Raw genomic sequence first — 19,541 nt, forward strand, 5'->3', positions numbered from 1 at the left:
AATTTGCTGACCCAGTTAACATTAGCATCAAGATCGTTGATATAGATGACAAACCATTATGGACCTAGCACCGATCCCTGCAACACTCCACTAGTTGCAGGCCATCAGACAGCAGCAACCATCTATTGCCACTCTCTGGCTTCTCCCACAAAGCCAATGTGTAATTCAATTTACTACCTTACATTAAATGCCAAATGCTGAACTTTCTTGATAAAACATTATGAATCGCCATAATTTTAGACAGTTCTATGAGATTGCTCCATATTCTCCTACGTGAATAGAAAGGACCAAACCTGGTAAACCCCCCCCCCACCCCATAACCTTGGACTTCTAGTAAATATCTTTCCTTTAACAGGAAACTGTGTAATACTCCAACTGCGGCCTCACCAAATGACATACAACTGCAACATAATTTCCAAACTCTATACTCAATGTCCTGACTAATGAAGGCCAGCATGATAAACACTTTCACCACCTCATCTATTTATGACACCACTTAGAATGAACTATGCATTTATACTTCCACAGTCCCTTTGCTCCATTACATTCCTTCATGCCCCACTAATAGTACAAGTCCTACACTGGTTTGACTTTTCAAAATGCAATCTGTATTGAATTCCACTGCTGCTACTCAGCCCACTCCTAACTCCAAGGGAGCCAAGACTCCCTTGAAACCCACAATAAGCTCCTTCGCCATCAACACCTAAGTTTGTATCATCCAGACTTACTGAGACATTTTATATCATTTACACAAATAGTCAATCACAGGGACCCAATATTGAATGCGTCATTTTGTTCAACAGTATTGAAACATTTTATTTGCAGATCCAAACATGGCTTTTCCCGTTTGTACTAGCTTGGTATGATTTACCCTGGTTCAATGTGAAGTATTTTGTAATCCACAATTAAAGGAACATAAACCTTTCATGCAACTTCTGATCAGTAAAGTAGATACTGTAACTCTAATCTCAGTGTTTCAGACACGAATAAAACTTTCAATTTCTTTCAGTTCAGAGCTCCAGATTAACGTAGAAGTCGCAGTCTAAATTTCATTAAATTTTAAGGTGTTCTACTGCATCTTCAGAATGGTAATGAATTCAAAACTTTACTCAAAAATATAGAATTTATATTCTTAAACAGATGTAATAGCTAGAGCAACACTAAACATGGCCTTTACATATCTTAAATAAGAGGAACAAACATGATAAACTGAATACTTTTTGGATTTTCATACTACTGGCAAGTTACCACTAAATAATAACTTGCTTTTGCCAGATGCTCAGTAGGAAATATTGACCTGTTTCTTGAACAGCATGCTACAGATTTTTTTAATGAAATAAATTGCAGAGCCAAAATATTTTCAATAACAGCAAGTATGTTTGTCAGGTGTTGGCGTAAGAAAACTATGCTATTATTTGTGGCTAACAAGACATCTTACACTCTGCTACAATGAACACTGCAGTCCTGCAATGCTTTTTAGATCAATGTACGTTTCCATAGTAGTTCCATCATTTGCAATTGATTCGAAGGAGCTGGAAATATACAATAATATTTTGCACTTTTTCAGCAGTTTAAAAAATCAACTGTAAATTAAGCATTATAAATTAAACATGCAAAATATCTTCACTGCCTAAGCTCGAAGAAACAATTCCGATTATGCAACATCCAAGTGCTTTTTCTATTTGAGTAGGAATTAGACAAACATCATGGCCATTCTCATGGTACTCAAGCTTTTGTATTATAACTCAGGATCCATGATAGACATTGAGGTGATGTTTGGTCCAGAAAAGAGCTTGGTGAATATATTTTGATAAATAAGCAGTTTGCAGATCAACCCTCACCAACTCTTAAATGGACTGAAGATAATGTTGTAAGGAAATTGTTCAAAAACCATCTGTTGCATGTGTACAAAAATAAAATAACTCACGCACCCTTTGAGTAACATAAACAATATATTTTGCTGAGTACAGATGTATTCCACTGTGGGTGTGCGTGTTCCAATCTGCCTTCTCAGAATATTGTTAAAGATCTGAGCCACATCTTTCTTGCCCTGTAAATAAGGGAAAAAAATTAGTTAGGTAGGGGTCCTGAAAATGAAGGAATAAACACCAGAGGTACACCATTGTTACTCCTGTGATACTGGACCATGTTAGCACTGTTTTAGATTCTGGTAGACAATCATATACACAGCATAAAGTAAAATCAATTTAGTAGCAGTAAACAAACATCTTTTGAATCATCCATTGGAAGTATTAATTTGTGTCTTTAACATCAGATTTATGCTCCCCTATTTCATTAGGATTTTTCTAATCATCCAACAAAATACAGTGGATCCTGGTTAATTGCGCCATCGGTTAATTGGGTTATTTGGGATCAGTTTACTCTTAAGGAGCAAAAACTAATTGAGAAAATGTAGCCAGGATTCCCTTCATTTACTTGCAACATACTGCCACTAATTTGGGGCAAAAGATTGTTGCTGAAAAGTTTCAAAGTAGCATCAGACACATGCACTTGTGCGGACGTGTTAAAAAAGAACAGTTTTTAAATAGTGTCAATTGCATGTGTTTGTATTCGAAACGCAGTAATTTTTGTCACTGTTAATTGGCAAGAAACAAGCAGTAATACAATTCATAACTGTTTTGCTCACATTGTTTTCAAGCATTCAGGCTTGGGGATGCCAGAAAAGGCCAGAAGTGAAAATGAACCAATTCCTCTACTTCAAGCAGCTAGGAATTTGAAGGTATCGACAATCATCTTGAAGACTTGGAAGATGCAATTGTCAATAGCATTGACAATTGGCATAAAAGCAATCCATTATCTACACAAGGTGTCTGCACTAATTACCGTAGATGTCGGATTATAAGCCGCTACTTTTTTCCCACATTTTGAACAGCTTTGAACACTGCGGCCTTTACTACGGTGCGGCTAATGCATAATTTTTTTTCATGCCGCCAAAAACATTTTGCCTTGTAACAATAGACCAATAAAATTGATGAGTAGTCACAGAGGTCCAATGAAATTGTACGATAAATCAAGCGCACTTTCACAATTAAATTATTGTAAATCAGTCATTTGTACTCACCCTCATCAACATGGAAAACACTCGAAGAAAAGCATTGTGCTGCCTTTATGGCAGTTATTTAGTTTATAATATTTTCGCTTAGTAATTCATTTGTTAGTATTTTCTAGTTAAAGTTAGAAGTGTTTTAACTATATTTGTTTTCTGTACTACATCCCGGGATGCTATGACGTCACATCCGATTTCGCCGCGTCTTGTGGGAAATACCGGTTTGCGATAAACGGGAAGGTGGGGGGGAGCACATTAGCCGAGCGAAAACGTTGCTTTTAAGTTAAAGGCGATCAATAACTTTTCCTGGTAGGCTGCAGTATATATATTTTTTACCAGTCGTTAGGAGATATTGGAATGTTGTTCAGTAAAAAAGTATACGCAACGTAATTTGTGTGTTACCGATACGTATGTATATTTAAAAGTAGCCACGTTACAGGCACGGTTCGAAAAAAAGCATTTGCAATATGTATTTGTTTATGTTACCATATGGATTTAATTAAAAGTTAAAAAATCCTCACGTGTAATATCTTTCTGTGTAAATATCTCATATTACAACGTGGGACACCTGCGGCCTAAAATCCGGTGCGGCTTGTACAAGTACAAAATTGATTTTCTTTCTAAAATTAGAGCCAGCGGCTTTTAATCAGGTGCGCTCTGTAGTGCGAAATCTACGGTATGTTCATTTACAGTCAATCAAAAGAACTCGGCAGCGAACACAGGATTAAATCCTCTGTCGATAACTAATAGGAACTCATGGTTTTATAATACTGTAGTAGTATTGATAATGTTCTAATTTTTCTGTATTTCATTTAAATACATTTTTTTTAAACTCATTTAAACAGTAGTTTGTCTTTTTTTTTAATACAATTTTAACTATTTCCATGAAATTTTGGCTAATGGGGGACCTGTTTAATTGAGCCAAAATGTACTGGTTCCGATGTTTCTCATTAACTGGAATTTATTACATCAATGCTGAAGATCAATACATGTTATCCTGTTCATTTCATGTCACCTATAAGCTTTGAAAAGTGATTCTGATCTTGAGTCGAAGTGTTTACATAAGCAGCAAACAAATCTGGACCCTGACTCAATCTGTAAGAAACAAAATTCCCACAATTTGTCACAGTACTTGACTCAAAGTTCTGACATTAATCTCAAATTTTCAATACCATAATTTGTTAAAAAAAAATTTGGAAATTAAAACAATTTCAATCTCCAGAGAATTCAATAGTTCAGTCAACACAACCTCATTTATTTTACGAGCAAACACGAGGAAATCTGCGGATGCTGGAAATTCAAACAACAACAGACACAAAATGCTGGTAGAACACAGCAGGCTAGGCAGCATCTATAGGGAGAAGCGCTGTCGACGTTTCGGGCCGAGACCCTTCGTCAGGACTAACCGAAAAGAAAGATAGTAAGAGATTTGAAAGTACTGGGGGGGGGGGGGGGGGGGTGAATGCGAAATGATAGGAGAAGACCGGAGGGGGTGGGATGAAGCTAAGAGCTGGAAAGGTGATTGGCGAAAGTGATACAGAGCTGGAGAAGGGAAAGGATCATGGGACGGGAGGCCTCAGGAGAAAGAAAGGGGGGGGGGGGGAGCACCAGAGGGAGATGGAGAACAGGCAAACAACTAAATATGTCAGGGATGGGGTAAGAAGGGGAGGAGGGGCATTAATGGAAGTTAGAGAAGTCAATGTTCATGCCATCAGGTTGGAGGCTACCCAGCCGGTATATAAGGTGTTGTTCCTCCAATCTGAGTTTGGATTCATTTTGACAATAGAGGAGGCTATGGATAGACATATCAGAATGGGAATGGGACGTGGAATTAAAATGTGTGGCCACTGGGGGATCCTGCTTTTTCTGGCAGACCGAGCGTAGGTGTTCAGCGAAACGGTCTCCCAGTCTGCGTCGGGTCTCACCAATATATAAAAGGCCACACCAGGAGCACCGGATGCAGTATACCACACCAGCCGACTCACAGGTGAAGTGTCGCCTCACCTGGAAGGACTGTCTGGGGCCCTGAATGGTGGTGAAGGAGGAAGTGTAAGGGCAGGTGTAACACTTGTTCCGTTTACAAGGATAAGTGCCAGGAGGGAGATCGGTGGGAAGGGATGGGGGGGGACGAGTGGACAAGGGAGTCGCGTAGGGAGCGATCCCTGCGAAAAGCAGAAAGGGGGGGAGAGAGGGAAAAATGTGTTTGGTAGCGGTGTCCCGTTGGAGGTGGCGGAAGTTACGGAGAATTATATGTTGGACCTGGAGGCTGGTGGATGGGGTGAGGGCAGATGTGTGGGAAATGGGAGAGATGCATTTGAGAGCAGAGTTGATGGTGGACGAAGGGAAGCCCCTTTGTTTAAAAAAGGAAGACATCTCCTTCATCCTGGAAAGAAAAGCCTCATCCTGAGAGCAGATGCAGCGGAGATGGAGGAATTGTGAGAAGGGGATAGCCTTTTTGCAAGAGACAGGGTGGGAAGAGGAATAGTCCAGGTAGCTGTGAGAGTCTGTAGGCTTATAGTAGATATCAGTAGACAGGCCGTCTCCAGAGATGGAGACAGAAAGATCAAGAAAGGGGAGGGAGGTGTCGGAAATGGACCAGGTAAATTTGAGGGCAGGGTAAAAGTTGGAGGCAAAGTTAATGAAGTCGACGAGCTCAGCATGCGTGCAGGAGGCAGCGCCAATGCAGTCGTCGATGTAGCGAAGGAAAAGAGGGGGATGGGTACCGGTATTACCTGTTCTTCGTAAAGTCAGTTTTCCCTTCATCCTATCAAAATTCAACGCTGTTAACATAGAATAGTACAGCATATTACAGGCCCTTCAGCCCACAATGTTGTGCTGACCCTCAAACCCTGCCTTCCATATAACCCCCCACCTTAAATTCCTCCATATACCTGTCTAGTAGTCTCTTAAACTTCACTGGTGTATCTGCATCCACCACTAACTCAGGCAGTGCATTCCACGCACCAACCACTCTGAGTGAAAAACCTTCCTCTACTATCCCCCTTGAATTTCCCTTCCTTTACCTTAAAGCCATGTCCTCTTGTACTGAGCAGTGGTGCCCTGGGGAAGAGGCACTGGCTGTCCACTCTGTCTATTCCTCTTAATATCTTGTACACCTCTATCATGTCTCCTCTCATCCTCCTTCTCTCCAAAGAGTAAAGCCCTAGCTCCCTTAATCTCTGATCATAATCCATACTCTCTAAACCAGGCAGCATCCTAGTAAATCTCCTCTGTACCCTTTCCAATGCTTCCACATCCTTCCTGTACTGAGGTGACTAGAACTGGACACAGTACTCCAAGTGTGGCCTAACTAGAGTTTTATAGAATTTTAACTTGTCCTTTTAAGTATTTCTTAAACTTTACTACATTTTAAACATTCAGTATTGTCAAGAAATTCCGAAACTCTCTCACTACTACTCCATCCTTCCCACATTTACCTCTTTGCTTTTCACTTTCCATCACCAGATCTCACGAAGTTCCCTTCTTTTGAGGGACTACCACCAGGCATAATAGTTCTGAATACATTAACTTTATTGTTTGCATCTTCTGTGCCAAACGTTCTTGCCAGTTTATTTTGAGCTACCTAAAATTTTTCACATTGTTACACCCTCATTTCATCATTATATATTTCTACTTTCTTTCCAGTTATCAGATAATTGAATAATCCAAATGCTTGTGCTACCTTCTGATTCTTGCAGAAACATTACAGAAATTGAAGCATGAATTAGCCCTAGGCCCTTAAACCTGCTTGACATAGACCACAGCTGCTCTTTTGCCACAGCACTACTTTCTTGCATAGGCTTCACATCCCTAAATGCTTTGATATCTAAAAAGCTAACAGAATAATGTACAGCACACTCAAACTGCTGGACGAACTCAGCAAGTCAGGCAGTATCTATGGATGGGAATAACAATCAGTACTTCAGGCCAAGACCCTTCATCAGGATTTTGTGTGTTGCTCAAGACTTTCAACATCTGCGGGATATCTCCAACAACAGAATAATGTCTTGCTACTGGGGTAAAAAGAACTTCTTTAGCCAAGTAAGAGAAGCCTTCTTCTGAAATTAATAACTTGAGTGTAACATGTAGAAATCATGCCTACTTTGCCAAAAAAATACAATCCTACTGCTCTGAACAGTACCCAGAAATCCATTTTCCTGACTGATTTCTCTCAAGTTCAAAAATCTAAAATATATATATCTTAGATTTTATAATGAAGTGTTCACAAGACTCAAGAGTACAGGATTCCAAAAATTCAAAACATTAATAAATCCCTCATCTCAATCTAAAAACTGGCTTTTAAAATGAATATTGAAAATATTTTCCAGAACTATTCACCAGATTTAGGTGAAGTAAATTTGCAGAAGTCATTTGAAGCCAATGTGAAGTCTATTAGAAATTCCAATTGTTCTCATTATTTTCTTCAATATTGGATTCTATAATGATATATAATACTTAATATATGTACTGTATGGCCTACAGTATAACAAGGGACTACTTTTATGTTGTAGGGACACATGTTGCATGTGCTATTAGGCATGTATTGAGCATGCGCTATTAGGCGCGTATTGATCTGCATGCAGAGTTCAGTTTCTGCCAGTAAAGAACCATGAACCTTAGCTCCCATCTCCAGCGTTTTTATAAATAGCATTGTTGTGTAACCAGACCACATACACAAAAAATTGGCAACAAGGTTAATGAACCTACATCATATCGGAACACCATGTTTTAATTGATAACAACACTCGGAAGAAGAGCGTAAAGAACGAGCCAAGGAGCGGGAGGAGGAGGCAGAGCGAGGCCGTGAGACTGAAAGGAAGTGGGAGCACAGCTGGGGTTGGGAACCTTGGGAAACCAAGACCACAGCCGGCACTAACCCCCAGAGACTGAGGGTTTGCCTGCCCCAGAACAGATATAAAAAGGAGCGACACACACAGCCCTGATAAACTCCTGCAGTGACTTAATCTATATAATTGCTCAAGTTCTTGGCCTCAGACAACCGCCATTACCTTTGTACAGTGACTGATGGAGAGTCTGCCTTGCCTCCAATTAACATCAGTTTTACTGGGACCCCTTGAAACCACATTGGGTCAAGAGCTGCCTTTATGTTCAGTTTATGTTTGACTTACCACTTTGGTGGTAAGAACAGGAAGGCAGATTACTATCTGAATGGTGTCAAGTTAGGAAAAGGGGAAGTACAACGAGATCTAGGTGTTCTTGTGCATCAGTCACTGAAAGTAAGCATGCAGGTACAGCAGGCAGTGAAGAAAGCTAATGACATGTTGGCCTTCATAACAAGGGGAGTTAAGTATAGGAGCAAAGAGGTCCTTCTGCAGTTTACAGGGCCCTGGTGAGACCATACCTGGAGTACTGTGTTCAGTTTTGGTCTCCAAATTTCAGGAAGGACATTCTTGCTATTGAGGGAGTGCAGTGTAGGTTCACAAGGTTAATTCCCTGGATGGCAGGACTGTCATATGTTGAAAGATTGGAGCAACTGGGCTTGTATACACTGGAATTCAGAAGGATTGGAGGGGATGTGATTGAAACATATAAGATTAAGGGGTTGGACACGCTAGAGGCAGGAAACATGTTCCCGATATTGGGGGAGTCCAGAACCAGAGGCCACAGTTTAAGAATAAGGGGTAGGCCATTTCGAACGGAGTTCAGGAAAAACTTTTTCACCCAGACAGTTGTGGATCTATGGAGTGCTCTGCCTCAGAAGGCAGTGGAGGTCAATTCTCTGGATGCCTTCAAGAAAGAGTTAGAGCGAGCTCTTAAAGATAGCGGAGTCAAGAGGAGAAGGCAGGAACAGGGTACTGATTGTGTATGATCAGCCATGATCACATTGAATGGCGGTGCTGGCTCAAGGGGCCGAATGGCCGACTCCTGCATCCATTGTCTAATACCGAACTGAAAAGAGGCAGCTGGGTATAATTTCTGCCATAGATGGGCCACTGATGTATAGAGTACAGGTGGGAGAGAATGTATGGAGACAGCTTATGGACCAAATCCTGAATGCTCAGGTGAAAAACACAACACCTTGCCCGGACATAGAAGCAAACACTCCTACTGTGACCACATCAGCCTCCACCACAGATGAGCCTGTCATCAGTGCTGAGGACCTACCTGAGGTACCTGTGGAGACTCATTCCCCGAAGCAAACATTTCAAGTCAGACATTACCCGGAGACTTGAGTTATAAATGGATTTTAGACCAAAAGTTAAAAAAAGTAAAGAAAAACCAAAAGAAAAAAAGGGACTTGTTATAATTTGATATTATTATGTTACTTTGTTATGAATTGATATTAAGTTACTAAGTAAACAAATGGTAGGTGTTTGTATGTTAAGGGTAGACATATTTGTTTCGCATAGTGACCCAGTTTTTAAAAAAACCAGTTGATACACTATACTGTATGGCCTACAGTATAATAAGGTACTACTAGGCACGTATTGAGCATGCACTATTAGGCGTGTATTGATCTGTGCACGTGTGCCGAGTTCGGTTTCTGCCAGTAAAGAACCATGAACCTTAGCTCCCATCTCCAGCGTTTTTATTAATAGCATTGTTGTGTAACCAGGCCACATACACAACAATATATTTAGCTGTGGGATATTAGGAACAGCTTATTGAATAGAAATCTTGAATCCAACTGATTTCAAATAATACAATACAAAGCAGTATTAGAATTATGTTCAACCTACACAATCACATATTAGCATTAAATAGAAAACTCTCAATTAAGTATCAGAGTGGTATACTTAAGCACAAAAATCAGAAAACGCTGCAAATATTCAGCAGGTAATGGAGTTCTGAAAAAGGGTCCCAGAGCCCAAACAATAACTGGTTCCAGTGGTGCTGCCTGAGCAGTTTAAAGCATTTTGTTTTTCTTTCAGGAAGTCCAGCATCTGCAGTTTTTTAATTTTCATTTTATTGTAAAACACAATGCTAAAAGAAACTGATTTTAAAATGCTGCAACTACAATTTTCGTCAATCTTTATGTTGAACACTTACCTTGAAGTAAGCAGTTAAATAAAACTGTTTATGTTTTATCAAATTTCTGCTGCTTTTGTCAATATTTTGCCCTATATTAAATCCATTTCCACTGAATTAATTAAAAGCTGACATTAATTCATGGGAACAGCCAAATAACAAAGGTACAGCTAACTATTTGGAGAATGCAGGCTATAAATACTTGTATTTATGCCCAAGTGCTATAGATTTTCAGAGAAGGGGGGGAAAAAAAACTGTGGATATTAGGAAGAGCTGGGGGATGATATCACCCTGAAATGTTTCTTTCCACCTAAAACACGCTTGACCCAAGTATTTTCAGCAGTTTTATTGCAGATTCTCAAATTCATACAACTTTGCTTTTCAAAAGAAACCAGACTACTCAAAGCATTTGACTTCACCTTTCTCCACAATATCCTTAACCATCTCCTCTCTTAACTTGGCTTAGCACATGACTGATTATTCTTTCACCAAACTTAACTCGGTCCTAAATGGCTTCCCCTTTATCCTTAAACTGTGACCCCACATTCTGGACTTCCCCAACATCGGAAACAATCTTCCTGCATCTAGCCTGTCCAATCCCTTCAGAATTTTATACGTTTCAATAAGATCCCCCCTCAATCTTCTAAATTCCAGTGAGTATAAGCCTAGTCGATTCAGTCTTTCTTCATATGAAAGTCCTGTCATCCCAGGAATCAATCTGGTGAACCTTCTTTGTACCCCCTCTATGGCAAGAATGTCTTTCCTCAGATTAGGGGACCAAAACTGCACACAATACTCTAGGTGCGGTCTCATCAAGGCCTGGTACAACTGCAGTAGAACGTCCCTGCTTCTGTACTCAAATCCTTTTGCTATGAATACCAACATACCACTTGCCTTTTTCACCACCTGCTGTACCTGCATGCCCACCTTCAATGACTGGTGTACAATGACACCCAGGTCTCGTTGCACCTCCCCTTTTCCTAATCGGCCACCGTTCAGATAATAATCTGTTTTCCTGTTCTTGCAACCAAAGTGGATAACCTCACATTTATCCACATTAAATTGCATCTGCAATGAATTTGCCCACCCACCTAACCTATCCAAGTCACCCTGCATCCTCCTCACAGCTAACACCGCCGCCCAGCTTCGTGTCATCCGCAAACTTGGAGATGCTGCATTTACTTCCCTTGTCTAAGTCATTAATATATATTGTAAACAACTGGGGTCCCAGCACTGAGCCTTGCGGTACCCCACTAGTCACTGCCTGCCATTCTGAAAAGGTCCCGTTTACTCCCACTCTTTGCTTCCTGTCTGCCAACCAATTCTCTATCCACATCAATACCATACCCCCAATACCATGTGCTTTAAGTTTGCACACTAATCTCCTGTGTGGGACCTTGTCAAAAGCCTTTTGAAAATCTAAATATACCACATCCACTGGCTCTCCACTATACACTCTACTAGTTACATCTTCAAAAAATTCTATAAGATTCGTCAGACATGATTTTCCTTTCACAAATCCATGCTGACTTTGTCCGATGATTTCGCCTCTTTCCAAATGTGCTGTTATCACATCTTTGATAACCGACTCTAGCATTTTCCCCACCACCGATGTCAGACTAACTGGTCTATAATTCCCCAGTTTTTTCCCCGGTCCTCCAACACCATTCAACCAGATTTCCAGTGTCCCTCCTATATGTGATTCATCACCACCTTTGATTCTGCCTATGACAGTGGTGTCATCAGCAAACTTAAGCATGGCATTGGAGCTGTGGTTAGCCACACAGTCGTAAGTGTACAGCAAGTAGAACAGGGGTCCAAGCACAGAGCCTTCAGGTGCACCTGTGCTGATGCAGATCATGGAGGGAGATGTTGTTGCTAATCCAAACTGACTAGGGTCTGCAAGTGAGGAAATCTACGATACAATTGCACAAGGGGGTATTGAGGCCAAAGTCTTGGAGCTTCATTACAATTACATGCTCCCTAACCTCATAAGACCTCATTTCCCCACTAGTCCTGCAAAATATATGCCATCTTTAAAACAGATACAAAATATTTGTTTGGATAAAGAGTTTATCATCTGACATGTCAGGAAACTATTAACATGAGTATTTCAAGCAACTGTAGTACTTTCATTTGTTACAAAATGCTTACTATCAATTTACTACTGAAATTTCTCCTGTGAGATGAATAATATTTTTCGTTGCTTTATCAATATTCCATTTTCCTATTTCATCAAAATTCTAATTTGCTTGTTTGAAAAAGCCACCCCAAATCTCACTATTTGACATTTACTAAGCCTCTTTTAATCCCATTCAATTAAATATTGGTATTACAATTACGGAATATTCTATTGAGCACTTATTTTCTAATGTAAGTAGTTTAAGTTGGCAAGTAACTACAACCAATCTTTTTTCAAGCTTAAAGCCAATTAAATGTGTAAAACACCTAACATGTCTCAAACTTATATTAAAAGTCTATATACCGCAAGGTTCGGTGCTGGGACCGAAGCTGTTTACAAGATACATTAATGATTTAGATGAAGGGATTAAAAGTAACATTAGCAAATTTGCCAATGACACGAAGCTGGGTGGCAGTGTGAAATGTCAGGAGGATGTTTGGAGAATGCAGGGTGACTTGGACAGGCTAGGTGAGTGGGCAAATGTATGGCAGATGCAGTTTAATGTGGATAAACGTGAGGTTATTCACTTTGGTGGTAAGAACAGGAAGGCAGATTACTATCTGAATGGAGTCAAGTTAGGAAAAGGGGAAGTACAACGAGATCTAGGTGTTCTTGTACATCAGTCAATGAAAGCAAGCATGCAGGTACAGCAGGCAGTGAAGAAAGCTAATGGCATGCTGGCCTTTATAAGAAGAGGAATTGAGTATAGGAGTAAAGAGGTCCTTCTGCAGCTGTACACAGCCCTGGTGAGACCCCACCTGGAGTATTGTGTGCAGTTTTGGTCTCCAAATTTGAGGAAGGACATTCTTGCTATTGAGGGTGTGCAGCGTAGGTTCACAAGCTTAATTCCCGGAATGGCGGGACTGTCATATGTTGAAAGATTGGAGCGACTAGGCTTGTATACACTGGAATTTAGAAGGATGAAAGGGGATCTGATTGAAACATATAAGATTATTAAGGGATTGGACACGCTGGAGGCAGGAAGCATGTTCCCGCTGATGGGTGAGTCCAGAACTAGAGGCCACAGTTTAAGAATAAGGGGTAGGCCATTTAGAACAGAGATGCAGAAAAACTTTTTCACCCAGAGAGCGGTGGATACGTGGAATGCTCTGCCCCAGAAGGCAGTGGAGGCCAAGTCTCTGGATGCATTCAAGAGAGAGTTAGATAGAGCTGTTATAGATAGTGGGGTCACGGGATATTGGGAGAGGGCAGGAACGGGGTACTGACTGTGTATGATCAGCCATGATTACCGTGAATGGCGATGCTGGCTAGAAGGGCTGAATGGCCTACTCCTGCATCTACTGTCTATTGTCTATTTGAGAATAATCTACTATAAGATTGTTTAACTGGCAGTCTAAAATAATCGATGTCAAGAAACTGCCCAAAGGCATTTCATACAAGTTTCTGAACTTCTTTAGTTAATTTGGCTTGTCTAATGTATATGAAGTCTTAAGACCCCTTGACTACTGTATATTGATAACTCACTTAGAACCCAACTGGGAACAAGCGTGTCACTAGGAACAAGCCTGTTAATGGAATGAGCATTAAAGGGGATCAATAAAACATAGTTATCAAAGTGCATGAATGACAGAACTTCTATGTTGGAAGCCTGGCATAATCTCAAGCCCTTCATCCTAAAACATGTGATGTGCAAGGAACCACGATAAGGTCTCAGCCCTGCACTAGTAGAAACTTATCTGTCTTACCTATATAGTTTACGAAAGGATTACAGCACATATTCAATGCCAATTCTTTTCCACCTAAGATACTTTTAACCTAGGGCCAAGCAGGCATATCCTTGGCTGCAACTTTAAGTATACCATTTCTTATGTACCTTTAAACTTGTTCAGTTGAATGGCCTACTGTACTACAATGTCAGTCGAAATAGATGTGCCTGCTTTGAACTTCATTTTCGTATGTCAGAAAAGAGCTCCTATTTATTACTGGGATGCCCAGGCCCTATATCCCACAAATTCAATGGCTCTCAGAAGATAAAAACATTTCAGAAAAGGTGTTCTCCAACATGCATAAAGTTTTGTCAATCTTATCACAGAAAATTATATGTGGTTGTACACCCTAAAGTGTTTTGCTTTTAAATACAATTTCTCTCACCTCAAAGTCAATAAGCTGCAAATCTGCTATCAAAGTACTAAGGAGGCCGCTGTTATAAAGCTCCTGAGCAAGCTGTGCCACTGTTTCAGTCTGGGGTTCTTTTTCATTTGTGCCGTATAAGATCTCCTTCATGGCCACCAGATTCTTTGATACTTCTTCTGTTGCCTAGTCAGAAAACAAACAGATTCTCTGATAAACAATCAAATATTATAATCTTCACGGCAATGGTACACATACTAATGTCGCAAAACCAAAAGTGCTTTCTCCCATTCCCAAGGTTTTCCCACCCAAATTATCCTGGTTGTTCCAAGTCTACCAGATATTTGTCCAATATATTTTTTGAATAATCATAAACAGATAAACTCATACATCAGTTACACCTGCTTTGTAGGTTGCATCTTTAAGTGTAGTAAAAAAAGATTCCCAGACAAACCATCAAAAGGATGAACAAAAGTACTTGTAGGAGATAACCAGGAAAAGGAGTCAATTTATTCTTTGTTAAAAACAAATTAGTTGCAATACTTAACAGGTCATGCAGCATCTGTAGATAGCACTGACATCACCCTGACCCCCACCCCCAAATCTCAGTGTCCTGATCTCTACAGCAACAAGAGTTCAATTCTGATATCCAGTACTATCTAACTTGTGGCCATGTAGGATTCCTCTGGATGCTCTGTTTCCTCCTACATTCCAAAGTCTAATTGCCTGCAGTAAACTGCCCCTAATTTGCAGCTGAGTGGTAGATCTGAGAGAATAGATGGGAACGTAGGGAAAATAAGGTTAATGTAGGATTTGTGTAAATTGATGTTCAATAATTGGCATAAACTCAGAGCATACGAGCCTTTATTTGTGCTATTTGACACTATCAAGTCAAGTTTATTGTCTTAACTCAAGACACATATACCGCCAAATGAGACAACATTTTTCCTGGGCCAGCATGTAAAGTACAATAGTACATTAAACACAGTAACTTGTTAGGAAAGTAAGAACTAAATTGATGTATGAATTATGCATAGATAAACAAAGTGCATAAACATTGTAGGGTACTGTACAAGTTATCTGATAACACTTCGGATACCAGATGGCAGGGAGTTCATAAGCCTAATGGCCTGAGGGAAGAAGCTGTTTCCCATCCCGACTGCTCTTGTCTTTATGCATTGGAGAATCCTGCCTGATGGTGGCAAGTCAAAAAGGATGCTGGATGGATGGGATCTTTAATAATACTAAAGGCCCTGGATTCACAGCACTCCTGATAAATGTTCCTGATGGATGGTAGGAAGACCCCTATGATCCTCTCAGCTGTTCTCACGGTCCTTTGTAGGGACTTCCAGTCCGACGCTCTGCTGCTTCCATAGCAGATGGAGATGCAGCTTGTCAGGATGCTCTTAGTGATGCTCCTGTAAAATTCAGTTAACTTTAAAGAGCCAACATTTCGGGTCAATGATCTTTCATTAGCTATTTCAAAAGCACTTTATAGCCAATTAATTTAATTTAAAGTAAGCAATGAGAATGCAAGCATGCAGCCAAACTGCATGTGTCAAACTACACAAACCACAATAGCCAAATTTTTTTTATGTTGGCCAAGGGATGAACATTGGCCAGGATAACAACATTTCTCTCCACTTTACTGAAAAATGCCACAGAAGGCACGAGTCCCCATGAGGAATGAATCAGGCATACAGCACAAATACAATCTCTGATTCACTCTGCTTCTGCTCAATATCAAGTACATATCTATGGTAATTCAATTTTCCAGGATATGTCCTGAATTATCCTTTACTATGCTGCTTCAAGTGTTCATCTAATGTTGATAGTGCATGCTTCTACTAACCATTTTAAGACAGTGGTTTTCCTCTGGATGAATCTCCTTCCTTGTGCTATAAACCTATGCTCTAAAAGAACAGGTTTCTCCCTACTTACCCCATCTTTACCCCTTGTAAATTTTAGTTTTTCATCTAGACATCACTCAACTTTGCTGCTCCAAAAAGAACACAAACACTGCTTAGTCTATCTTCAGAACCAAAATGCTCCATGCCACACATCTTAGTGAATCTTCCTTTTAACCAATCCCTGCTCTACACCAATGGGCACAAGATTCTAATCAGAAAAATAATCCTTAACCATCACACTCAGCCAATCATATTTGCCAAAACACTAAGAATCCTGTGTGTTCTTATCTTTTCCACCAGTTTCTCCTTTTCCAAAGAGCCTAGTGAGGTCCATTTAAATTATAACCATGCTCATTGATATACCTATTCATCCTCTCAAAAATGTGACCAAATGAATGCAGTAAAGAACATCTCAAATCTCAACCTTGTTTCTGAAAAGAAGCTTTTTCTGAAAAGAATGCCTTCTCAACCTAGGGATCCTGGCATCTGGTGCCAAGTGGCACTTGCATGTTCTCCCAGGTGCTTAGTTTTTCCTCACACGTTACAAAGACATGCTGCCAGCTTCATGTGTACTAGGTCACCCCTCACATAGCTCAATGATAGCAGGTTTAGGAATTTAGAAGCACATGAGAGAGAAATAAGCAGAGAAATGGAAATGCTGACACCTAGCAGACACGATGGGTTGAACAACATCCCTGTGTTATTAGGAAATATGACTAAGATGTCTCAGGAGAAAGAGCCTAAATCTAATGTCTGGCTCAGGCAATAGCACTAACAATGAGCCAAGGCAAAAAGCCACTTTGATGGAAAATACTTCTATTCTGAAGTAATAATCATCCTTGTTTACTAACTTAAGCTAGTGAAGTTCTCAGTCGCAATCAGGAAAATTTAAGTAATGCTTAATTTAATAAAATATGCAAGGTGACATTAATAGGCCTGATTTTTGGTATGTTATGATAGTTCTAAATGTCATGAAGTGGAATGAATGTTGCAATTAAAGGTTTTTTTCAAATTGCAGAACCAAAGGTCTCATGAGTAATAAACATTTCTCTCCCCATTCCAGCCTCATCTTGATTTTGTGCCATGTTCATTAGCGGCTCAGCTGTATGCAAAGGAATGATTAGAAAAAGACACATGTAATTTCATTCAGACCCAGTCTGAAAAACACCTCGAATCCCATCAAATGATGGTGCTAAAAGGACTGAATAACAGCAGTTTGTGTATAAATATAGAAAATCTGATACTATTTGATCAAAGTTGGATTAATACAGGGCATAGGCGAGGAATGAGATGAACTGAGTTTGAGAATCATGTAAACAGCAAACTCTGCCAAAATTCACTTAAATATTCACATCCTAAAGCAAAAAAATCCAGATCAAAGTTTTTGATAGTATATTTGACACTATATGCAAATTCCACATAAAGCATGCATAAAACCATAAGTAGAATCAACATTCTTAAAGGAAGCTAATCAGCTATAGTATTGTACATAAAATTATATTAATTACCCATTTCTGGAGCGAGAAAACTCCTACAAGAGCAAAACCCAAAGTGCCACATGGAGGGTTTTGCAGATAGCAACAGGAGATACTTTTCAAGTGCCACAAGTTGTCTATTTTGAGTACCCCAAGTCTTTGCCACATATCATATAGAAAAACAGTATTCATTTCATCGAGGTTTACCTTCCCAAAAGGAAGGTGTTCAGTGTTTACTAGGATCTCATGCTGAACTCTTTGCAGGATGGCAGTGTAGTGCAGCAAGATCAGGTTGGTAGAATGTCTCAGATTGTATCACTGAGTACAAGGTCCATTCTCTAATAAGTTTCAGCCAAAGTGCCAACAATAAGGACCACAGACAATGTGTAAATGCTGACAGCATTGCATATTTGATACTGAGGTTAAAGTAACCTTTCTTCTGCAATATAGTCATGGGTCACACAGTTTCCCCATTAATTCTGAAGATTAGCATCATTCCCAAAGTTTGCTGGAAGTAAGGTGCAATATTGTGTTAAGATTGGGATAATGTGGTGGCAATTAACACAGATCTTCAATTGAGGTTGGTTTTGTTGTAGACTCATTGGTTAGTATCATGACCTGCATGCAGTCATGAAGCAAACAAAAGATGTGCATTTGTGGGCAGCAAAATCCGAAAGGTTCCCATGATCCTCTCCAATTATTAGAATAAAAGGCTGCAGACATAGTTAAGTTATAGAGAAGGACTATCAACAAGTGTTTATCTATACATGACATTATCACCATAAAAACTTTCACCATAAACATCCCCTGCAACATCAGTAACTAAATGCTTAACTAGACCAACTAAATATTGAGACTAAAATTGCCAGAAGCTGAGTAATTATTATCAAAGTACACATCACCATATACTACCCTGAGATTCATTTTCTTGTGGGCATTCACAATACAATACACAATGAATTTTAAAAATCGCCAACAGATGGACATATAACCAATCTGCAAAAGAAAACAAACTGCACAAATACAAAAATAAAATGAACAAAATAATAATAATAAATGAATAAGAAATAAATATCAAGAACAAGAGATGAGTCCTTGAAAGTGAGTCCATAGGTTGTGAGATCAGTTCTGTGCTGCAGTGAGTGAAGTGAAGTTGAGTGAAGTTATCTCCTCTGGCTCAAGAACCTGATGGTTCAAAGACATTAACTGTTCCGGTACTTGCTGGTATGATTCTTAGGGCTCATGTACCTCCTGAAAGGGAGCATAGCCTGAACGGTAGAAGTCCTTGATTCTGGATGCCACTTTCCTGCGACAGCACTCCTTGTTTATGTGCTCAATGTTGGGGATAGCTTTACTTGTCATGGACTGGGCTGTATCCACTGCTTTTTTGTAGGCTTTTCCGTTCAAGGGCATTGGTGTTTCCATACTGATCCATGATGTAACCAGTCAGTCAGGCTTTGTGCATGGCACCTCTCATGTCTGCCATTGCTCTGGAATTAACTGCAGAAGTAAAGACTCACTAGAAGATTGAAAAAATTTGAGAGGATGACAATAGCAACATTTTTGCATGTTGAATCGGTGACCAAATCCAAGTAAATAGCTCATCAAGCCCAACAAGCACAGATTATACCTCAATCTTTCTTACCAAGGAAAATTACACAATCAACTATTACTTTGACCTAATGCTGAAGCACAGCATAATTTTGCTCTTGCTCGAACACATCTTTTTTGACAAGTACCTTTGAAGAGTTCTAGTGAACAGAATCCCAAAGTTAATTTTCAGGTCAATGTCCTTTCAACTTTCTCATAAGTCAGTGAAAAACTAC

The 19,541-nt window shown here is 39.8% G+C and overlaps 1 protein-coding gene across 2 annotated transcripts in view; it reads right to left on the reverse strand.

Annotated features, from left to right (window-relative positions):
• The window catches only part of cab39 (calcium binding protein 39), a 79,355-nt gene that overhangs the window by 12,225 nt on the left and 47,589 nt on the right, over positions 1–19,541 (reverse strand). For both annotated transcript variants that reach the window (XM_073040901.1, XM_073040902.1), the window contains 2 exons: positions 14,352–14,516; positions 1,932–2,050 (listed from right to left, as the gene is read on the reverse strand). In XM_073040901.1, coding sequence (XP_072897002.1) covers positions 1,932–2,050; positions 14,352–14,516 — 284 coding nt within the window. The remainder of the gene's footprint in view (positions 1–1,931; positions 2,051–14,351; positions 14,517–19,541) is intronic.

This window comes from Hemitrygon akajei, chromosome 3 (assembly GCF_048418815.1).
Source record: "Hemitrygon akajei chromosome 3, sHemAka1.3, whole genome shotgun sequence".
Taxonomy (NCBI): Eukaryota; Metazoa; Chordata; class Chondrichthyes; order Myliobatiformes; family Dasyatidae; genus Hemitrygon; species Hemitrygon akajei.